At 44.9% G+C, this 24,943-nt stretch overlaps 1 protein-coding gene across 2 annotated transcripts in view; it reads left to right on the forward strand.

The window, feature by feature from the left end:
• The window catches only part of nlgn4xa (neuroligin 4 X-linked a), a 253,448-nt gene extending 228,907 nt beyond the window's left edge, over positions 1-24,541 (forward strand). For both annotated transcript variants that reach the window (XM_052026496.1, XM_052026495.1), the window contains 2 exons: positions 20,179-20,968; positions 23,579-24,541. In XM_052026496.1, the coding sequence (XP_051882456.1) occupies positions 20,179-20,968; positions 23,579-24,431 (1,643 nt within the window). In that variant the 3' untranslated portion in view covers positions 24,432-24,541. The remainder of the gene's footprint in view (positions 1-20,178; positions 20,969-23,578) is intronic.
• Positions 24,542-24,943: the final 402 nt, after the last annotated feature.

The raw sequence follows: 24,943 nt of genomic DNA on the forward strand, positions 1-24,943 counted from the left end.
AATGTACAACAGTCCTGGAAGGTTTGATAGGGTGAATGCAGGGAGGAAGTTTCCTCTGAGAAACAAAGAACTGCAGTTGCTGGAATCTAGACGATAAACACGATGATGCTGGAGGAACTCAGCAGGCCAGGCAGCATCCGTGGAGAAAAGCAGGCGGTCAACGTTTCGGGTCAGGATCCTTCTTCAGGACTGAAGGTAGGAAAAAGTGAAGCTCAATATATAGGAGGGAAAAGCAGAGCAGTGACAGGTGGACAAGGTGTAAAGGGGATGTCAGGGGTAAGCTTTTTGCACAGAAAGTGGTGGGTGCGTGGAACGCACTGCCGGCAGAGGTTGTGGGGACAGATACATTAGCGATATTTAAGAGACTCTTAGATAAACACACGAATGATAGAAAAGTAGGGGTTTATGTGGGAGGGGAGGGTTAGATAGATCTTAGGGCAGGATAAAATGTCGGCACAACATTGTGGGCTGAAGGGCCTGTACTGTACTGTAATGTTCTATGTTCTGTGTTAAAAGAGGGGAGGCAGGGTGGGCACAGGGTGGTGATAGGTAAATGCAGGTAAGAGATAATGATAGGCAGGTGTGGGGGAGGAGGGGAAAGCAGATCCACTGGGGGATGGGTCAAAGGTAAGGAGAGAAAGAAAAAAAAGGGGTAGTAAAAAAAGAGTCTAGGAAAGGGAAGAAGAGAATAAACATGGTTGGGGTGGGGGGCAGTTGTGGGGAAGGGGGGGTGGGGGTTACTTAAAGTGGGAGAATCCAATGTTCATGCTGTTAGGCTGCAAGGTTCCAAGATGGAAAATGAGGTGCTGTTCCTCCAGTTTGCGCTTGAAATTCTCTTGGCAGTGGAGGAGGCCGGGGACTGACATGTCAGTGATAGTGTGGGAGGGGGAGTTGAAGTGACTGACAATGGGGAGATACAGATCACGAGTAAGGACAGAGTACAGGTGTTCTGCGAAACGGTCACCTAGTCTGCGTTTGTCTCACCAATGTAGAGGAGGCCACACTTGGAGCACCGAATGCAGTAGATGATATTAAGGGAGGTGCAGGTGAATCTCTGTCTCACCTGAAAGGATTGTTTGGGTCCTCTGGCTGAGAACTAGGGGCCACAGACATAAGGTTAGGAATAGGCCATGTAAGACTAAAATGAGGAGAAATTTATTCACTTGAAGTATTTGTAAATATCTGCCCTGGTTTCCATTAGTAAATTTCCATACTGTAAAAGTATCAAGAGATTTGGGGATATCATGGGAAAATGGTGGTGAGGGAAAGATCTGCTGCAATCTTATTGAAAGGCAGAGCAGGTCTGAGGGGCCAAATTGTCTCCCCTGAACTTACTTCTTCGGTTCTTATGTAATAATAGATTTATTCAAGTCTAATGTTAGATTTTGTCTGGAACTCAACAATGGTAGATTCATTCTATGTCTCTGCAAAGGTATATTTAGTCCAAAGACTCTGTAATTGTATTCTTACTCTGGTACCCTGTCATGTAGATTTGTTCGAAGACTTTCCAATGGTCTTTAATAATAGCTTTGTTCTAGATCTCTGTGATTCGTAGATTATTCCAGAACTCTATAACAAAAGGGTTGTTTTGGTGACAGATTTGTTCAAAGTCTCTCAAGTGGTATCTTTGCTCATGGATAGTGTAACAATAGATTTGGTTCAGGACTCTGCAATGGTACTTCTATTCCAGGGCTCTTTAATTGTATACTTGTACTATGACTTTGTACAAGTACTATCATAGTAGATATATTCCAGGATTTTGATGGTTGATTTGACCTGAGACTTCTACAGTAACTTTGTCCAAGGATTCTGTACTGGTCAATTTATTCAAGGACACTGTACCAACATATTTGGTTCAAGAACTTGCAATAGTAGATTTAGGAACCTTTAATTGTAGATTTGTCCCAGGAATCTGCAATGGTACATTTGTTCTGGGACTCTGTAACAGTAGATTTATTCTGGGACTGTAGATGTTCTCTAGGCAAGGTAGGCACAGTAGCATGCCTGGTAGACTGCTGGCACACACTTCCAAATTCTGGGTTCAATCCTGACCTCTGGTGCTGTCTGTGTGGAGTCTGTGCATTTCCCCTGTGACTGTGTGACATTCCCTCAGATGCTCTGGTTTCCTTCCACATCCGAAAGACGTGTAGATCAATAAGTTAATTAGCTATCGTAAACTTGCCCCTGGTATGCAGGTGAGTGGCAGAATCTAGGGGGAGTTGATGGAAATGTGGGGAGAATAACTTATAGAGAAAATTAATGGGGAAATGGAATGGATCCAATCAGTCAAAATGCCCTTCTATATAGAACAAAAAACATAGAACATACAGCACAGTACAGGCCCTTTGGCCCACAATGTTGTGCTGACATTTTATCCTGCTCTAAGATCTATCTAACCCTTCCCTCCCGCATAGCCCCCTATTTTTCTATCATTCATGTGTCTATCTAAGAGTCTCTTAAATGTCCCTAATGTATCTGCCCCCACAACCTCTGCCGGCAGTGCGTTCCACGCACCCACCACTTTCTGTGTAAAAAAAACTTACCCCTGACATCCCCCTTGTACCTTCCTCCAATCACCTTAAAATTATGTCCCCATGTGTTAGCCATTGTCGCCCCGGGAAAAAGTCTCTGACTGTCCACTCGATCTATGCCTCTCATCATCTTGTGCACCTCTATCAATTCACCTCTCATCCTCCTTCTCTCCAAAGATAAAAGCCCTAGCTGGCTCAACCTATCCTCATAAGACATGCTCTCCAATCCAGGCAACATCCCGGTAAATCTCCTCTGCACCCTTTCTAGTTGGACACTGTTGTGGTAGAGTTATTCTGCAACTCTATAATGATATATTTTTTAAAAACCTCAAATGGTGGTTTTCTTCAAGGAATTTGTAACAGTCTATCTGCTGTAGTCCCATCATTACAGTATGTTTGTGGATTCTGGAACAATCAATTTATTCTAAGACTCTGTAACAGTTGATTCATTCTCAGACATTGTACTGATAGATTTACTCTAGGACTCTCGAATAGTCAGTTTCTTCTCAAACTGTTCAACAGTAGATTTGTCAGCAGATTATTCTAGGATTCTGTAATGTTAGATGTGTGCCAGGACTCAATAAACTGTAAATTTTTATACAACTATATAATAAGTTTTTTCCAGTGTTCTGTAAAAGCAGATTTATTTCAGGAGTCTGTAATGGTAGATTTGTTCTAGCACAGATAATGGTAAAATTATTCTAAGACTGTATCACTAAATTTATTGAGGACTGTGATTTTTGATTTGTTCAAGAGCACCATAATGGGAGATTTATTTTGGGGCCCTGTTCTTCTAGAGCTATTCAAGGGGTGCAACGGTTGAGTTGTTCTAGGACCCTTAACAGCACAGTTGTTCTGGAACTCTTTCACAGTACATTTGCTCTAGAATTCTTCGACAAATGTTCCAAGGCTCCGTAATGATAAATTTGTTTTAAGTCTGAATTTGTACAGTTATTTTTGAACCCTTCAATAGTAGAGTTGTTCCAGGATTCTGAAGCACTTGCTTGTTTATGGACTACAACTGTAAATTTTCCATAGGACCTTCAATTTGTTGAATTATTCCAAGATCCTGCTATGGTAAATTTATTCTAGGACACTGCAACAGGAGATTAGTTCTAAGACACTATAATGGTAGAATTAAGCTAGATTTTTGTAATGATAGACCTAATCAAGGGTTCATCAATGGTAGACTTTTTCCAAATCCCTGTGAGGTAGATTTATTGTAGGGATTTGTAACAGGGAATATTTACTTGGACCTTGCAGCAGTATATTTTTGCTTGGATTCTGTAATGGTATAGTTATTTTAGTGCTGTGTAGTGGTGGCTTCCTTCAAGTGATGAAATATTCACTCTGGCATGTCATGAATATTAATTAATTAGCGGCAAGCTCTTTCTCTGTGGAACTGATCGCATTGCATAAAAACTGACACAAAACCAATCGGGTCACAATGCACTGAATTGCAACAAGATATTATGGATCAGTCTTTTGCTTAATTATTCTCAGCTCCAGGAATCACTCTTGTATTAAATCAGCTCCTGTCTGAGCGAACACCATTGGAAAGTCAAATAGGGATTAAAGAGACCAGAGTAAAGTTATAGGATCTGATTGAAATAGAAAAGGCTTTTTAAAGATGCAACTAAAACGTATTCCAATAGAACTACATTTCACCTCAGATAGGTATGTGATAACTAAAATAAAACCTTATGAGGATAAGTTGAGCGAGCTGGGGCTTTTCTCTTTGGAGAGAAGGAGGATGAGAGGTGACTTGATAGAGGTGTACAAGATGATAAGAGGCATAGATCGAGTGGACGGTCAGAGACTTTTTTTCCCCAGTGCGACAATGGCTAACACAAGGGGACATAATTTTAAGGTGATTGGAGGAAGGTAGAAGGGGGATGTCAGGGGTAAGTTTTTTACATAGAGAGTGGTGGGTGCGTGGAATGCGCTGTCGGCAGAGGTTTTGGGGGCAGATACATTAGGGACATTTAAGAGACTCTTAGATAGACACACGAATGATAGAAAAATAGGGGACTGTGTGGGAGGGAAGGGTTAGATAGATCTTAGAGCAGGATAAAATGTCAGCACAACATTGTGGGCCGAAGAGCCTGTACGGTGCTGTAGTGTGCTATGTTCTATGTTCTTAAAACGTAGATACTGGAAATACTCAACAGATCAGGTGGTATTTGTGAGAGGGAAGCAGAATTAGCCTTTCATCAGAATTGGAAGAAATGAAAATTGTGAGTTAAGATCAAAATATTGCAAAGGATAGACATCTGAGATAAAAGTGGACAATACTCAGCAGGTCAGGCAGCATCTGTGGAGAGAGAGCCAGCACCTTCCAATCACTCACCATATAAAAAACTGCACCTTTTTATTTGACGGGCTCAAAATCTTCCACGTTATATCCTCGCCCATTGACTTGGCCTATCTATGTCCTAGTGAATCACCTTTGTTTCCTCCTCATAACCCACACTGCACCCAGCTTTGTGTCATCAAAAAACTTGGACATATTATACTTGTTTCTCTCATTGATATTGATTGTGAATATTTGAGGTCCCAGCACCAATCCCTGCAGCAACCCTGGTCACAGCCTTCCAGCTTGAAATGACCTATTTATTCGTACTCTGTTTTCTCTCTCTCAATATACAACGCAATTTATGGGCAGAGAAGTAGCAGATGAAGTTTAATCAGGGCGAGTGTTGCACTTTGGGAGGTCAAATGAAAGGAGAAAGTATTTAGTTAATGTTAGGCCCCTTAGTAACATTGAGGTACAGGGGGATCTAGGGGTCCAAGTCCATAGTTCACTGAAAGTGGCTACACAAGTGAATAAGTTGGTAAAGAAGGTGTACGGCATGCTTGCCTTTGTTGGCAGTGGTGTTAAGTATAAGAGTAAGGAAGTCATGCTGCAGCTACGTATATAAAACTTTAGTCAGACCACACTTGGGAGTATTGTGTGCAGTTCTGGTTGCCCCCTTTTGGAAGGATGTGGAGATTGTGGAAAGGGTGCAGAAGAGTGTTACAAGGATGCTGCCTGGATTAGAGGGTATGAGTTATAAGAACAAGTTGGACAAACTTGTGTTGTTCTCCCCACATGTCACATGTACTGAGATACAGTGAAAAGCTTTTGCTTGCGTGCCATCCAGACAGATCATTCCATATGTAAATACATCAAGTTTGTATAAAGGAAAATAGAAAACAGAATGTTTGAGCGTCAGAGGCTAAGGGGAGACCTGATAGAGGTTTGTAAAATTATGAGAAGCATAGACAGGGTAGACAGTCAGAATCTGTTCCCCAGGGTAGAAATGTCCAATACCAGAGGACATGCTTTTAAGGTTAGAGGGGGGAAGTTTAAAGGCGACGTGAGGGGCAATTTTTTTATGCAGAGAGTGGTGGGTGCCTGGAATGGGTTACCAGGGGTAGTAGTGGAAGCAGGCAGTTTGGTGGAGTTTGAGGCTTTTAGATAGACACATGAATATGAAGGGAATGGTATTGGTATTGGTTTATTATTGTCACTTGTACCGATCGTACAGATCAATTCATTACACAGTGCAGCTACATAGAACATAGAACATAGAACAATTACAGCACAATGCCGGCCCTTCAGCACACAAAGCTGTGCTGAACATGTCCCTACCCTAGAAATTACTAAGCTTACCCATAACCCTCTATTTTATTCAGCTCCATGTACCTATCTAACAGTCTCTTGAAAGACCCTATCGTATCCACCTCCACCACCGTTGCCGGCAGCCCATTCCACACACTCACCACTCTCTGAGTAAAAAACTTACCCCTGACATCTCCTCTGTACCTACTCCCCAGCACCTTAAACCTATGTCCTCTTGTGGCCACCAATTCAGCCCTGGGGAAAACCTCTGACTATCTACCCGATCAATACCTCTCATCATCTTATACACCACTATCAGGTCCCCCCTCATCCTCCGTCTCTTCAAGGAGAAAAGGCCGAGTTCCCTCAACCTGCTTTCATAAGGCATGCTCCGCATTCCAGGCAGCATCCTTGTAAATCTCCTCTGCACCCTCTCTATGGCTTCCACATCTTTCCTGTAGTGAGGCGACCAGAACTGAGCACAGTACTCCAAGTGGGGTCTGACCAGGGACCTATATAGCTGCAACAATACCTCCCGGCTCCTAAATTCAATTCCCTGATTGATGAAGGACAATACACCATATGCCTTCTTAACCACGGAGTCAACCTGGGCAGCTGCTTTGAGCATCCTATGGACTCGGACCCCAAGATCCCATTGAGTCAGTACAGAGTGCATTGATGTAGTACAGGTAAAAACAATAACAGTACAGAGTAAAGTGTCACAGCTACAGAGAAAGTGCAGTGCAATAAGGTGCAAGGTCACAACATATGGATGATACACAGGAGGAGGACGTTTAGTATAAATCGGCATCAAGATTGACACAACATTGTGGGCCAAATGGCCTGCCCAATGCTGTACTGTTCTATGTTCTATGTTCTTTAATATTGTTTACTAATCTTTTGTGTGGCTCCTTATTGAAACGCACCACGTCGACTGGTATGCCTTAGTTACAACGTCAATAATCTCAAGCAGATGGGCGGCACTGTGGCACAGCAGGTAGTGCTGCTGCCTCACATCATTATTCCTTGGAAGTTTTCTTTGTCTTCTTCAGTGAATAAAAACTAGAAAAAAAATTTGGCCAGCACAGTGGTGCAGCTAACGGATACACTGCCTCACAGCTCCAGCGACCCAAGTTCACTCCTGACCTCACGTGCTGTCTGTGTGGAGTTTGCACGTTCTCCCTGTGACCATATGGGTTTCCCCTGGGTGCTTCTTCATCCCAAAGACGTGCGTGTTGGTAGGCTAAGTGACCACTGTAAATTGTCCCAAGTGTGTAGATGAGTGGTGGGTGCCTGGAATGCGCTGCCTGGGCTTGTGGTGGAGGCAAATACGATAGGGGCATTCAAGGAGCTCTGGGATAGACACATGATTGTGAGGGAAATGGTAGGATATGGACATTGTGCAGGCAGATGGGACTAGTTTTATTACTAACGTAATTGGTTTGGCACAACATTGTGGGCTGAAGGGCCTGTTCCTGTGCTGTACTGTTCTATGGTCTATGAGTGGTGGAGTCTGGGGTAGTTGATGAGAATGTGAGGAGAATAAAAAGTGCAATAAGTGTTGGATTAGTGGAAATGGGTGATTGGTGGTCGGCATGGATTCAGTGGGCTGAAGGGCCTCTTTCTGTGCTCTGTCAGTCGATGGCTGTATGACAAAAGTTAATTTTTCTGCCATTTCCTCATTCCCTACCCTAACTTCTCACTGCTCAGTCTGCTACAGTTTCCACATTTTGCTAATCATTTCAATGTAACATATAAAGTTCCTACAGCCTCTTTTAATGCTTCACTTTCGCCTGGTTTACCTTCTCTTTTCTGAACAGTGCCTTGGTTCTCCTTTGTTGAATTTTTCCCAGTCCTCAGGCTCACGACTTTCTTGGCAATACCCTACATCTTTTACGCCTTTTTCTTTGAATCTCATTGTGCTAGCTGGGGAATTTAAAGGCAAGTAATAAAATATAAAAGCTGGACCTGTGGTGGTAACCATAAAACCACATTGTCATTAAAAATCCAGCTGGCTCTTTAATGCCCTGAAGAGAGGGCAACTGCTGCCCATAGCAATCTGGCCTATATGTGACTCCAGACTCAAGTCAAGTCAAATTCCTTCTCATGTGCACAACTATGGCGATGTACAGGTACTCTGAAAAACTTGCAGCAGCATCACAAGCACATTGGTACAGAAAACACACAGAAGATAAATTACACATAGAATTATACTGTATAGTGAAAAAAAGTATACAAAAGCAAGACAATAGTGCAAAAAAACAAAGACACAATGGAAGACAAGTCCTTGGTAGTGCAAGGGGTGGTCCGTAGTGTTCCGTTGCTGAGGTAGGGTTAGGGGTTGTGCAGGTTGGTTCAAGAACTTGACAGTTGTCAGATGGATGAAAGTAGCTGTTCCTGAACCTGGTGGTGTAGGAGTTCAGGCTTCTGTACCTCCTGCCCAATGGTAGCAGCGAGAAAAGGGCATGGCCCAGATGGTGGGAATCCTTGATGACAGATTCCGCCTTCTTGAGGCAATGCCTCCTGTAGATGTCATCAGCGGTGGGGAGGGCTGTGTCCATGATGGACTAGGCTGTGTCCACTGATTGAAACTAAACTGCATCCTCAGTTAAGGGGCATTTAGGTAGAGACGATAAAATCCAGCACTGCTAACGATGTACACTTCCCATGAATAAATAAATTAAGAAGTGACTGTCTGTGGGGAGAAGAGAGTTCTTTGAAGGGTAGACCCAACCTCAGTGCTAATGCTTGCATACCTTTGGAAGCCAAGCTCATCAAGTCACTGAAGAATACAATAGGATGGACCCTACACTCAACAAATGCAAACCTTCCCTCAATGTACAACACCACCCTCTGACAATAAAAGCTCAAGACCTTGGTAGACATGAACCACTTCTCATATCTCCAAGGAGCCACTTCTCAGCAAAGGCAGACATCGATGATAAAAAATCACCACCGTCCTCAATGTGACACCACGACCCTGGGTTGATTATGTGCTTGAAGAGCAAGACCTCAAACCTGGCAAAAAGCTTGGAGTCTATCAGGCAAAGTGACTCCTGCCCTCGAGACTTATGCTTCCTACAGCAGGAACCTTAAGGCATTGGAGATATACCACAAAAATTTGTCTTTGCAAAAATCCTCCAAAATCCACTGGAAAGGTAAACGAACCAATATCAGTGTCTTCTCCCAGACTAACATCCCACCAGTGAGGCCCTAATTATCCTGGTTACCTACGTTGGGCAGGCTACTTTGTTTGTATGCCCAACACCAGACTTCTGAGACAGATACACAATTCTCAGCTCCGGCATGGAAGACACTACTGGATGCACAGAGGAAAGGGTTCAAGGACATTCTCAAATCCATCGATGAGAAGATGCAACATCCCCACTGACTGCTGGCAATCCTTGGCCCGTAAATACTCAAAGTGGAGAAGGAGCATTTGAGGTGGCATTGAGAACCTCAGATCCAGGCACCAGGAGCACATAGGATCCCAGCATAAACAGCAGAAGGAGCGCATCACCTCACAGACTACCACACACCCATACATCAAGCATCTTCTACCCCATCTGTGGTAGAGTCAGCTCCACACTCACAGAACCGGAACAGAAACAAGTCCTGATGGACAGGAGAAGAAATAAGAGGAAGAAAAAGAGAAAAGGAAGAGAGAAGAAGCAGCAGAACGGCAGGGGTGCAGGGATCAATAATTAGAGGTCACTGGATATGTAGAGATTCAAACCTGTGTAAATCATGGTATTTAGCTCAATGTTAAGATTGTGATGAAGGACAGAAATGAAGAAAGATCAACATGGCCAAAAGATAGATGATAAATTATGAAGGGCATAGGTAGGGTGGACAAGCAGTATCTTTTTCCCTTTTTTAGCGATCCAGTACCAGAGGGCATGCATTTAAGGTGAGAGTGGGTAGGTTCAGAAGAGACGTGAGGGGTACATTTTTTACTCAGAGAGTGATGGATGCCTGGAATGCATTTCCTGATAGGATGGGCACATGAATGAGAGGAAAATGGAGGGACATGGGCATTCTGTAGGTAGGAGGGATTAGCTACGTCGGCACAACATTGTGGGCCGAAGGGCCTGTTCTGTGCTGTACTATTCTATGTTCTATAAAAGGATACCAAAGAAAAGTGAACACTGGGAAGAAAAGCGAAACAGTAAAGGAATGAAGGGGGAACATGCATATTTAAAAGGGAATTGGAATTGGTTTATTAATATCACATGTACTGAGATACAGTGAAAAGCTTTTGCTTGCGTGCCATTCAGACAGATCATTCCATACATGAGTACATCGAGTTTGTATAACGGAAAACAGAAAGTAGAATATAGTGTTACAGTTACAGAGAAAGTGCAGTGCAGGTAGACAAATAAAGTGCAAGGGCCACAACGAGGTAGATTGGGAGATCAAGAGTTCACCTTATAGCGTATGAGAGGTTTGTCCAAGAGTCTGATAACAGCTGGAAAAAAGCTGTCCTTGAGCTTCAAGCTTTCATATCTTCTGCCTGACAGGAGGGAGGAGAAGAGAGAATGACCGAGGTGGGAGGGGTCCTTGATTATGTTGGCTGCTTTCCCGAAGCAGCAGGAAATGTAGACGGAGTCAATGGAGAGGTGGCTGGTTTGCATGATGGACTGGGTTCTGTTCACAACTCTCTGCAATCTCTTGCGCTCTTGGGCAGAGCAGTTGCTGTACCAAGCTGTGATGCATCTGGACAGGATGCTTTTGATGATACATCTGTAAAAATCGGTGAGGGTCAAAGGGGACATGCCAAATTTCCTTAACCTTCTGAGGAAGAAGAGGCATTGGTGTGCTTTCTTGGCTGTAGTGACACATGGCTACATTTATGTAAGTAGTTAAGGCAGATCTCACTGCTGTTTTTGGGAAGTCACTGTACATCTATTAACTTGGCACTTTCTTCAACATGATTGAGTCTAGAGATCAAAGCTACATCTACAAATAGCTACAGCTTGCAATGATGGGATCATCCAGAAGGCAGGTTCACCAGAAGGTCCACATTGACAACTTCATTTAATGGCCCTGTGCTACCAAGTTCAAGTTCAAGTTTATTGTCATAGGCATGCATACCCAGTGTAGAAATGCCGTGAAATATGGAAAGAAAGTCCTGTGGACCATAAATCCCACTTGGAGAGAACAGTCCATCTTTGTCCATGTCCTGGAATGGAAAGCATTGTAAAGGAGAGCGGCGACCAATCAGGTCAACCTCTCCTATAACTTAACATAGGTTGTGTCACTTTCTACTATCGAGTGGTGAGTACATTGATCTTAAGTGGGTTGCTGTTTAATCTGTAAAACATAAAACAGAAGATGCATTATTAAAACACAAGGCAAATTTGTACTGACAGATGATAGACACTTCAGTGAAGAAAATTCAAGACTCCTTTCTACTGAAGTAACCCGACCCCAGCTTTGATTCATTTTGAAACACAGACTAATATTACACTCTGAGGCATCCTGAGGTTATGCCAGTCTGTTTGCAGATACAACAGCTTTAATGGATTTTGTGTGAAGTATCAGGCTCTGCAGTCCACTGCCACAACTGAAAGGTGAATCGTTTCTTTCTAATCAGGAGGAATGGAAGATATTAGGAGTAGGAAAAGGAAGAGTGTAGAATGAGGAGTTAAATACAATGCACACCTTAGTGATAGGCCATTTAGCCCAAGCAGTTCACGCTAGTTCATTGAAGACCCTCTCACACCTCTCCCCTTTCAACCTCGTCAACCACTCTCCATCCATTTGCTTATTTATACTCACACAGCGCAGAAATAGACCCTCCAGCCCCCAAGTCTGTGCAGACCATCAATCATACATTTACACAATCCTTGATCATTCTCCCCACAAATCACATCAACTCCTCCACGGATGCCACCACTTATGTACATTCTTGGGGCTAATCAACCAGCACACCTTTGGGATGTGGGAGGAAACCAGAACACCCAGAGGGAATCCACTCAATCACAGGGAGAACATGCAAGCTCCACACAGACAGCACCCGAGGTCAGGATTGAACCAGGGTCTCTGGAGCGGCTCGACTAGTTAGAAACATTGAAGCATAGAAAACCTACAGCACAATTCAGGCCCTTCGGCCCACAAAGCTGTGCTGAACATGTCCCTGCCTCAGAAATTACTAGGCTTACCCATAGCCCTCTATTTTTCTCAGCTCCATGTACCTATCCAAAAGTCTCTTAAAAGACCCTGTCGTATCCGCCTCCACCACCGTTGCCGGCAGCCCATTCCACACACTCACCACTCTCTGAGTAGAAAACTTACCCCTGACATCTGTGTGTTTCGATGTACACACAGCACTGTGCCAGCTCCCAAAAGCATGTATGCTATTTCTTTACCATTCCCTGTAAGGTACATATCCCTAAGTGTGGGTTGTGTTAAAACATTTGTTTAATTGACTGTCGGTTACCTAATTGACTGGAATGGGTTACCAGGGGTGGTAGTGGATGGAGTTTAAGAGGCTTTTAGATAGACACATGAATATGAAGGGAATGGAGGGATGTGGATGATACACAGGAGGAGGACATTTAGTATAAATTGGCATTAAGATCGGCACAACATCGTGGGCCAAATGCCCTGTCCAGTACTGTTCCATGACTATGAGTGAAGTAATGCATTTCTTGCGCTGATGATCTCCTAGTTTTTGACTTCCAAGGGTTGGATTGGTTGTTGAGTTTCATTTGCCTATCACACCCAGGTTAAGTACAGCAAGTCTCACCTGAATGAACTCCATTCCACTGGTATGCAGTTTCGATTTCCCACACCTACTGAATAAAAATAAGAACTTTACATTTTTATAGGACTTTATAAATCTTCGCAAGATAGCACTGGAGCATGGCGACTCGTGGCAAGCTGCTCTCTACAGATCTACTCATTACTTCCATTACAGTTGTAACCTCAATGCACTGTTGTAAAGAATGGATCTGTATGAACGGTATGCAAGGCAAGTTTTTCACTGTACCTTGGTACATGTGACAATAATAAACCAATTTACAATTTAAATGCTTAGGCCAGAGCTGAAGTACCGTGTGCAACTCTGGTCACCACACCATAGAAAGGATGATAAGATTTGGGCATAAATAAGATATCTTTATGAGTCACATGTACATCAAAACACACAGTGAAATGCATCTTTTGCGTAGAGTGTTCTGGGGGCAGCCCGCAAGTGGTGCCACGCTTCCGGCGCCAACATAGCATGCCCACAACTTCCTAACCCGTACGTCTTCGGAATGTGGGAGGAAACCAGAGCACCTGGAGGAAACCCATGCAAACACGGGGAGAATGTACAAACTCCTTACAGACAGTGGCCGGAATTGAACCCGGGTCGCTGGCGCTGTAATAGCGTTACGCTAACCACTACACTGAGCTTGCACTGGAGAGAGTGCAGAGGAGATTCACTGGGCTGTTGCCTGGGTGAAGTATATCAGTAATGAGGAGACACTGGATAAACTAGGCTTGTTTCCTTTGGAGTGTGGAGAATGAAGGGGGAACCTCACAGGGCTACACAAAGTTGATGGTAAGAAACTTTTCCCCGTAGCAGATGTGTCTCAATCTAGAGGGCACAGGTTGAGGGCGAGTGGTTAGAGGTTTAGAGGGGAATCTTATGAGGATGTTTTCATAAGGGCCCCAGGGAAAGCCCATGTGCAAACTCCTAATAGACGGCACCAGAGGTCAAGATTGAACCAAGGTCTCTGGAGCTGTGAGGCAGCAGGTTTCTTAGCTGTGCCAGTTCATGTTTTTGTTTTGTGGAATTTTAGTTTACAGAATTTAAACTCTGCAGCTGCTGCTGGTGGGATTCGAACTTGGGTCTCTGATTTTTCATCCAGGTCTCTCAGTTACTAGCCTGGTCATTTAACCACTGCACCACCAATTGGAAGATGATGAGTCATTCCTTGAGCTTGTGCTGAGCTTCATGGGAACAGTGTGTGCAAGTGACAGAGAGACAAACAGGCAACTGGAAACTGGAGTTAAATTTTACCATATTTCCATGAGAGAGAGAGAAATAGGTCATTCAGTCCATCAAGCACTGCTGGTTCCCATCAATCCCACCTCCCCACTTGTTTCCCTGTAACTTATTCTCTCACACAAGCCTCACCGATTCACTCACCAGCCACTTACTCCAGGGACTGTTTACAATATCCAACTAACCTACTAACTAGCACGTCTTTGGAGCAAAAATCAAACTGCTGGAGGAACTCAGTGGGTCAGGCAGCATCTGTGGAGAGAAATGGACAGTCGATGTTTCGGGTCGAGACCCTTCACCTGGACTGAAATGTCAAGGGGAGATGGCCGGTGTAAAGAGGTGAGGGGAGAGGGTGGAGCAAGGGCTGGCAAGTGGTAGGTGGATAGTAAAATGGAGACATAAGAGACCGCAGATGCTGGAATCTGGAGCAACACTCAAGATGCTGGAGGAACTCAGTGGGTCGGGCAGCATCTGTGGTGGGAAATGAGGTGTGGGAGGAAACCCACACAGTCACAGGAACAACGTGCAGACTCCTCATAGACAGCATTGGAGGTCAGAATCGAACCTGTGTCGTTGGAACACTGAGGCAGCAGCTGCACCAGCTGTGCCTCTGTGCAGACCCTGCACTTCAAAGCAATCAGCTAATCTTCGTTTGGTATCTCTGATACAGAGGAGATCACATCATAAACATTAAGTAAAATAAATTGAAAGAAGCTTATAGTTCTCTGCTTCACCTGGAAATAAGATTTGGGAGCTGCACAGGGAACATACTGTTGTGCAATCTTTTAGATCCTCCTGAGAGACCAGACAGGGATGCAGTTTAATATAAAAATAGGGAATGTATCTACATAGAATATAGAAAATAGAACACTACAGGCCCTTTGGCCCACGATGTTGTGCCAACATTTTATCTTACTCTAAGATCTATCTAACCCTTCCCTCCCACATAGCCCTCCATTTTTCTATCATTCATGTGGCTATCTAAGAGTCTCTTAAATGTCCCTAATGTGTCTGCCCCCACCACCTCTGCCGGCAGTGCGTTCCATGCACCCACCACTTTCTGTGTAAAAAACTTACCTCTGACATCCCCCCTATCCCTTCCTCTAATCACCTTAAGATTATGCCCCCTCGTGTGAGCCATTTTGGTCCTGGGAAAAAGTCTCTGACTGTCCACTTGATCTATGCCTCTTATCGTCTTGTACACCCCTATCAAGTCACCTCTCATCCCCCTTCTCTCCAAAGAGAAAAGCCCTAGCTCACTCAACTATCCTCATAAGACATGCTCTCCAATCCAGGCAGCATTCTGGTAAATCTCCTCTGCACCCTCTTTAAAGCTTCCACATCCTTCCTATAATGAAGCGACCAGAACTGAACACAATACTCCAAGTGTGGTCTGACCAGAGTTCTATAAAGCTGCAGCATTACCTCGAGGCTCTTGAACTCAGTACCATGACTAATGAAGGCCAACAAACCATACACCTTCTTAACAACCCTATCAACCTGTGTGGCAACCTTGAGGGATCTATGGATGTGGACCCCAAGATCCATCTGTTCCTCCACACTGCTAAGAGTCCCGCCATTAACCTTGTATTCTGCCTTCAAATTTGATCTTCCAAAGTGTATCACTTTACACTTTTCCGGGTTGAACTCCATTTGCCACTTCTCAACCCAGCTCTGCATCCTATCAATGTTCTGTTGTAACCTACAGCAACCTTCTACACTATCCACCACACCACCAACCTCATGTCATCTGCAAACTTACTAACCCACCCTTCCACATCCTTATCCTTTATAAGAATCACAAAGAGCAGGGGTCCCAGAACAGATCCCTGCGGAACACCACTGGTCACCGACCTCCAGGCAGAATACTCTCCATCTACAACCACCCTCTGTCTCCTATGGGCGAACCAATTTTGAATCCACACAACCAAGTTTCTCTGGATCCCATGCCTCCTGATTTTCTGAATGAGCCTTCCATGAGGAACCTTATCAGATGCCTTACTAAAATCCATGTACACCACATCCACTGCTCTACCTTCATCAATGTGTTTTGTCACATCCTTAAAGAATTCAATCAGGCTCGTGAGGCATGACCTGCCACTCACAAAGCCAAGCTGACTGTCCCTAATCAGCCTATGCTTCTCCAAATGCCAGTAAATCCTGTCTCTAAGAATCTTCTCCAGTAATTTGCCCACCACTGAAGTAAGACTCACTGGCCTGTAATTCCCAGGATTGTCCCTACTCCCTTTCTTGAACAAATCTATGGAGGAGTAGGCCAGGCAGCATCTCGAGTTTGCTCTGTCATTTAATAAGGATTGGGGCTGATCTGACTGTAATCTCACCTGTACTTCCACACGTACTCCCAGTAATCATTCACTGCTTTCTTATCAAGACTCTATCAGCCGCTGGCTTCTACAACACTTTGAGGAAGAGAGTTCAAAAGACCCAAAATCCGCAGAGAGAAAAAAAATTCCCTCATTTCTGTATTGAGTGGAAGACCACATTTTTAAACAATGATCTAGATTCTCCCAGGAGGAAGCAGCCTCTCCACATCCACCCTGCCAAGATCCCTCAGGATCTTTTATGTTTTGATCAAGTTATTCTCTTCATTGATCCCTCTAAACTCCCGCAAATACAACCTTGGCTTGTCCAACACAGAACACAGAACAGTACAGCAGAGGAACAGGCCCTTCAGCCCACCATGTCTGTGCTGAACATGATGCCAAATTAAACTAAAGCACTTCTGCCTGCACTTGATCCGTATCCCTCCATTCCCCACGTATTCATGTGCCTGTCTAAATGCCTCTTATATGCCACTATCGTGTCTGCCTCCACCACCTGCCCTGGCAGCCCATTCCAGGCACCCACCACTCTCTGTGTAAAAAACTTACTGCGCACATCTCCTTTAAACTTTCCGCCTCTCAATTTAAATCTATGTCCTCTAGACTTAGGGGAAAAAAGGTTTGTTCTACCCTATCTATGCCTCTTGTAATTTTATGAACCTTTATCAGATCTCCCCTCAGCCAACAATGTTCCACTGAAAACAACTCAAGTTTGTCCAACCTCTCCTTATAGCTAAAACTCTAATCCAGGCAGCATCCTGGTGAACCTCTTCTGCACCCTCTCCAAAGCCTCCACATCTTCCTGTAAAGGAACAACCTTTCTTCATAAGGTAAACCACCAACTAGCGGTGTAGTAAATCTTCTCCGTACTCCTTCTAACACACTTATATCCTTCCTTAAACACGAGACTAGCACTATGCACAGTACTCCAGATGTGGTCTTATTAATGTGCTCTGTCCCTGAAGTACAACCACCTTCTCTTCATCATCGTGAGCACAGAAACAGGATCTTCAACCCACCACGTCCATGCCAACCTTTTTGCCCACCTACATTAATTCAATTTGCTCGCATTATGTCCTTCTATGCCTTGCCTATTTAAGTGTCTGACTAAATGCCTCTTATATATAGTGATTGCATCAGACTCTACCACTTCCTTAACAATGTATCAACCACTCTCTGTGTGGAGTCTTGTGTGCAGTTCTGTTCACCACACTACAGGAAAGGTGTGATTAAGCTGGAGAGGGTGCAGGGAACATTCACAAGGATGTTGGCTGGATTGAAAGGCTTGACTTGCAAGGAGAAATTGCATAGGCTGGGTCTATTTCTCCTGGAGTGGTGAAGGCCAAGAGGTGACCGATGGAGATGTATAGAATTTTGAGAGGTATAGATACGGTAGATAGCCAGAGTATGTTTCCTACGGTAACGGTGTGTAAAACTAGGGGGCACAGGTTTAAGCTGAGAGGAAGGAGATTTAAAGGGGATCTGAGGGGGGTAATTCTTTCACTCAAAGAACGGTTGGTATCTGGAATGAGCTGTCAGAGGAGGTGGTGGAGGGAGGAACAGTAACAACGTTTAAGGGGCAGTTGGACAGGGACTTGAATGAATAAGGCTCAGAGGGATCAAAGGCAAAGTCAAGGTTGAGTTTATTGTCATATGCACAAGTACATGTGTGTACAGGTGTAATGAAAAACTTACTTGCAGCAGCATCACAGGCACATAGCATCAGATAAGCAGAGTTCATGAAAAACAAATTAAACATAAATTATACACACTTTTATAAGAAAGAACACAACTTGAACAAAAATACATCCATTGTAGTAGTGCAGAGTGATCAAAGTGGTCATAGTGTCGCCAAACTGTAGTGATCAGGGCTGTTCCAGTTGGTTCAAGAATCGAATGGTTGAAGGGAAGTTGCCGTTCTTGAACCTAGTGGTGAGGGACTTCAGGCTTCTGTACCTCCTGCCCGATGGTAGCTACGAGAAGATGGCATGGCCCAAGTGGGATTAGTACAGGTAGGCATGTGGGCTGTTTGAGCCACAGCTGATGTTTAGAGCAGTTGGCTGCATGGTGCAATTCTTATAGGGGTACGCTTTCAATATTACATTTCAAATGTAACACTGCAGTACAGCCAGATCTAACACACCACTTGCTGGTATTTGTAATTTTCCTGAATCCTGCCCTCTTTTGAATTCCTTGTTTGAAGCTATTTCTGGGATGTTACTCTACAGTGAAGACTAATCCAAAATGCACCTTATTTTCAATTATTAATTAATCGTCACACTTTCTCCAGGACCAATATTCACTTCGCTAGCTCTTCTTTAAATATCTCTGGAACCTCCTGCTAACATTAAGTCTGTTTCCCTTTCCATGGTTGCTGCCTGACCAGCACTTTCACTTTTTATTTACGTATATCTTCAGTCATTTCTTTTACTTTCTGACCTTTGTTTATATAAAGTCTTGTTCAAAAGAAAAAAGCCCAAACTGTGCAGCATTCCCACAATTGTACAATTAGCCTGGAAGCTTTTTAAGTAGGACTTAAACCCAAAATCTTCCACCTTACAGACAAAGCTACCTACTGTAACAAATTCCCAAAAGGAATGTTGCTTTCAAATAACTCAAAGTCATGAAAAACTAATTGACTTTGTAGTTACAATAAAGACAATACAATAAAGAGGGTTCCCCTTTGACCCTAACCAATTTTTATTGATGCACCATAGAAAGCATCTTACGCGGATGCATCACATCTTGGTATGGCAACTGCTCTGCCTGAGACCGCAAGAAACTACAGAGAGTTGTGGACACAGCTCAGCACATCACGGAAACCGGCCTCCCTTTCATGGACTCTGTCTACACTTCTCGCTGCCTCCGTAAATCAGCCAACACAATCAAAGACCCCACCCACCCTGGACATTGTCTCTTCTCCCCCATCCCATCGGGCAGAAGATACAAAAGCCTGAAAGCAAGTAGCACCAGGCTCAAGGACAGCTTCTCTCCCACTGTTATAAGACTAACGAACAATCCCCTAGTATGATAAAATGGACTCTTGACCTCACAATCTCATTCGTTATGACCTTGCACCTTATTGTCTGCCTGCACTGTGCTTACTCTGTCACTGTAACACTTTATTCTGCACTCTGTTATTGTTTTCCCTTGTACTACCTCAATGCACTGATATGATGAAGTGATCTGTATGGACAGCATGCAAAACAAAGTTTTTCACTGTACCTCAGTACATGCGACAATAATAAACCAATTTACCAAATCCCCAGTTACTCTGAGGTTACGGATATTACCCAAACTCAGATGGCCAGTCCATACAGGTTTCCTATGGAGGGTACGCACTGGTGTTGATTGACGCTCTGATCTTCTGACTTCGAGAGATTTTGACCACTTATACAGTCAAACAGGCTGTTGCAAACAAGCAGACGGGCCCAAGAGAGAAAGAGAGTGATAGCAAGAGAGAGGTAGCAAGAGAGAGAGAGAGAAAGAATATATGTTTTCTCTGCCTCATACCTGACAGCCAAACCAGTTCAAGTCATTGTTCAACATTATCAATATAAAAGTAGAGAGCAGTTGGCTACATGGTTCATTCCTTAAAGGGGCACACTAACAATACTACACTGCAGATGTAATATTGCATTTGCAAATCCTCCCACAGCCAGATCTAACACAACCATTGATTGGCACCTTTTATTCAACCAACAGGTCTGTTCCAGAAGGCGATAATCCAGAGTGGGACAGCCTTATCCAGCTGGGCTGTTAATTACCAGCCTGCCAAGTACACCCGCCTGCTGGCCGAGAAGGTTGGCTGCAGCATGCTCGACACCATTGACCTGGTGGAGTGCCTGCGGATGAAGACGTACAAGGAGCTGATAGAGCAGGACATCATGCCTGCCCGCTACCACATCGCTTTTGGGCCCGTCATCGATGGCGACGTCATCCCGGACGACCCCCAGATCCTGATGGAGCAGGGGGAGTTCCTCAACTACGACATCATGCTGGGTGTCAACCAAGGGGAAGGGCTGAAGTTCGTGGAGAACATGGTGGACAACGAGGACGGCATCTCGGCCAGCGACTTCGACTTTGCCGTCTCCAACTTCGTTGACAACCTCTATGGCTACCCGGAGGGAAAGGACACACTGAGGGAGACCATCAAGTTCATGTACACAGACTGGGCGGACAAAGAGAATCCAGAGACCCGTCGGAAGACGCTGGTGGCGCTCTTCACCGACCACCAATGGGTGGCACCAGCAGTGGCCACGGCAGACTTGCACGCCCAGTATGGCTCCCCCACCTACTTCTATGCCTTCTACCACCACTGCCAAAGCGATATGAAGCCTGGCTGGTCCGACGCTGCCCACGGTGACGAGGTCCCCTACGTCTTTGGTGTCCCCATGATTGGCCCCACCGACCTCTTCCCCTGCAACTTCTCCAAGAATGACGTTATGCTCAGCGCGGTGGTCATGACCTACTGGACCAACTTTGCAAAAACCGGGTGAGTGTGGTCCACGAAGAGTTTATCTCGGAGGGAGCATTGCTGCCTCAACGCCCCAGTGACCTGGGTTCAATCCTGACTCCAGGTGCTCTGCATGTGGAGTTTGTACATTCTAATATAATCAAGTAACCCACTTCTTTTTATTGACTGAGGGGGGGGCGGGTACGTGGGAGGGTAGTGTGTGGTGGATCATATATTCCTGTCCACACTTGAATTGGTTCAACACTGATCAGTGTGAACAGGGCATTAAACTACAATGAGAAGAAACCGCAAATACCTTTCATAGGGCATGAAATAAAGGTGAGGGGGGTAGGTTCAGAACAGACGTGAGGGGTACGTTTTTTACTGAGAGAGTGGTGGATGCCTGGAATGCGTTGTCTGATAGGGTGGTGGAGACAAATTCACTGGGGGCTTTTAAGAGGGGCTTGGATGGGCACATGAATGAGAGGAAAATAGAGGGATTATGGGCATTCTGTAGGTAGGAGGGATTAGCTATGTCAGCTCAACATCGTGGGCCGAAGGGCCTGTTCTGTGCTGTACTGTTCTATGTTCTATATACATGATGGACATTTGAAAACCAATTCAACTAATCCACTGTATCATCCTGGAACTCTTGATAACTCATGCTTGGCTCATTGTCCAACAGCACGTGGATTGGAGAGGTTTAGAGGGCTATGGGCCAAACGTGGGCAGATGGGACTGGCTCGTTGGGCAACACAGTCAGCATGGATGAGTTGGGTCGAAGGGCCTGATTCCATGCTGTATGACTCTATGAATCATGGACTTTTTGGGATCATTGAATGGGCACAGAACAGAAATATAAACTGAAGGACCATATGTTCAACAAAGGATGTTCCCAGTTCTAAAGTAATTTAATCATCTCAATCTAAACCCTCCAACGGCCTCAGTGGGGTTTGAACTCATACCTCTGGATCAATGGATCAAGCTTCTGAATCCAACTCCCATTATTTAACCATGACACCACTGTAACATGCAACTGATTAGAACCAGATTATATTACCACAAGAGACTATGGTATCACCCATTACCCTGGTTCTTAAGGTTTTCTGTATGGAACAAGACCCTGAAAGTACTGACACAAGCCTGGGGCTTCCAGAGTCCAGCAGAGATGGGATAGGGTTATGTTGTCACCACTTTGGTGTTAATGTGGTTGGGTGAGCCATCTCCATTTTCATGCCATCGTTCTCCATCTGAGGATCAAAGGGAATTTGTGCATCTTTGGATGTGTGCAAAATTGGGCAGTGTGTTAGAATGGGAGCTCAGTCCAGGCAACCCTTCCCTTTCCTTCCCTCCCTCCCTCCCTCCCCCCTTTCCCATCTCCATCACTTCTATCCCTCTGTCTCCCTCTCTGAACCTCCCTCTCGTAGAAGGTACGGTACCAATGTATGCAGGGCAACATTCTATCAGTGAGATCTATTCCACTACCTCCTTTGCCTCTGGCTATTCATCCATCTGAGAGAGATATCTATGCTCCTCCGATTCTGGCGACCTGAGTATTGCCATTTTAACATGGTATAGATAGGGTAGACAAGCTGGTATCTTTTTCCCAGGATGGAAATGTCGAATACTAGAGGGCATAGGTTTACGGTAAGAGGGAGAAGGTTTAAAGAGGATGTATGGGGCAAGCTTATTAACACAGAGAGCGGTGGGTGCATGGAACATGCTGCCAGGGGTGGTGGTGAAAACAGATATGATAGTGATATTCAAGAGTTTTAGATAAATATGAATATGCAGAGAATGGAGGGATATGGATCATGTGCAGGGAGAAGGGATTAGTTTAATTTGGCATCATGCTCGGCAGAGACGTTGTGGGCTGAAAAGCCTGTTCTTGTGCTGTACTGTTGTGTGTACGCTGACATACTATCTGTGTCATGTGTACCGTTCACAGCACATGGCTTCTTCAACCACACTTCACAAGCATGCAAACTTCGGAGGATAAGGGGAGACCTAATTGAAGTTTATAAAACTATGAGAGGCATAGACAGTCAGAATCCCTTTCCCATTCAAAGTCAAGGTCAAGTTTATTGTCACACGCACAGACGTCCACGTATGCAGGTGCAATGAGCAGCATCACAGGCACATAGCAGCAGATAAGCAGCATTCACAAGAAAAACATAAATTATACACAAATTTTACTGAAAAGAACACAATTGGAACATTACAAAACAACAGGGCAGAAATGAGGGGGCAAAGGTGAGGGGGGAAAGATTAAGGGAGATGTACGGGGGCAAGTTTTTTACTCAGAGAGTGGTGGGCGCCAGGAACGGGCTGTCAGGGGTGGTGGTGGAAACAAATACAATAGCGACATTTAAGAGGCTGTTAGGCAGACACATGAATGTACAGGGAGTGGAGGGATATGGATCATACACAGGCAGAAGGGATTAGTTTGATTTGGCATCATGTTTGACACAGATATTGTGGGCCAAAGGTCCCGTTTTTGTGCTGTACTGTTCCATGTACATGGTCAGGCATCAAATTTTGATTTGTTATTAATCCTCCTGAGGAACTTTTATACTACATTAAAGGCGCTATGAAAAGGGAGCTCACTTCTTTGTTGTTAAATTCCTCTCCTGCTTTCTTGTGCCTCAGTGATCCGAATCAACCTGTCCCACAAGACACAAAGTTCATTCACACGAAGCCAAACCGGTTCGAGGAGGTGGCTTGGTCAAAGTACAACCCGAAGGATCAACTTTACCTGCACATCGGCCTGAAGCCAAGGGTGCGTGAACACTACCGAGCCACCAAGGTAGCCTTCTGGTTGGAACTGGTCCCCCACTTGCACAACTTGAACGAGATCTTCCAGTACGTCTCGACCACCACGAAGGTCCCGCAAACGGACTCCACCCCCTTCCCCTACGTGACCCGGCGGGCCCCTGGCAAGCTCTGGTCGTCCACCACCAAGCGCCCACCATTGACTCCTTCCCACAACCCCAAGCAGGCCAAGGAAACCCGCAAGTCTAGCCCAGAGGAAACAACGGTGTTGATCGAGGACAAGCGGGACTACTCGACGGAGCTGAGCGTCACCATCGCGGTGGGAGCCTCCCTGCTCTTCCTGAACATCCTGGCCTTCGCCGCCCTGTACTACAAGAAGGACAAGAGGCGGCACGAGACGCACCGGCGCCAGAGCCCGCAGAGGGGCGCGGCCAACGACCTGGCCCACCTGCAGAACGAGGAGATCATGTCCCTGCAGATGAAGCAGCTGGAACACGGGCATGAGTGCGAGGCGCTGCAGACCCACGACACCATGAGGTTGACTTGCCCGCCCGACTACACGCTCACGCTGAGGAGGTCTCCAGATGACATCCCGCTCATGACGCCCAACACCATCACCATGATCCCCAACACCTTGGCTGGAATGCAGCCCTTGCACACTTTCAACACATTCACCGGAGGCCAGAACAGTACAAACTTGCCCCACGCACATTCGACGACTAGAGTATAGCTCTCTGGGCAAGAGAGGTCCCCGCATTTGTTGAGTAGGGAGCTCATTTTGGAAATGATTTTATCATGAGTTAAAGCACTGGAAAACCACCTGGATCCTACAAGAAGAATATCAAGTAACCACTTCTTTTTATTTAGTGGGGGGGGGGCGCGGGAGGGGAGGGTGTGTGGGGGTCATATATTCCTGTCTCCACTCGAATTGGTTCAACACTGATCAATGTGAACGGGACAGAAAACTACAATGGGAAGAATCTGCAAATGTCTTTTATAAATGATGAACATTTGAAAACAAATTCAACTAATCCACTGTATCAGCTGGAACTCTTGATAACTCATGCTTGACTCATTGTCCAACAGCACATGAATCACGGACTCTAGGATTATTGAATGGGCGCAGACAGAAATATAAACTGAAGGACTGTATGTTCAACAAAGGACATTTGCCAGTTTCAAAGTAAGTGATTGTACAGTATCCTTGATGTGCCATTTTGTGTTATGCCCTTGTTACTGGGA

The sequence above is a fragment of the Pristis pectinata genome, chromosome 11 (assembly GCF_009764475.1).
Source record: "Pristis pectinata isolate sPriPec2 chromosome 11, sPriPec2.1.pri, whole genome shotgun sequence".
In the NCBI taxonomy this organism is placed as follows: domain Eukaryota; kingdom Metazoa; phylum Chordata; class Chondrichthyes; order Rhinopristiformes; family Pristidae; genus Pristis; species Pristis pectinata.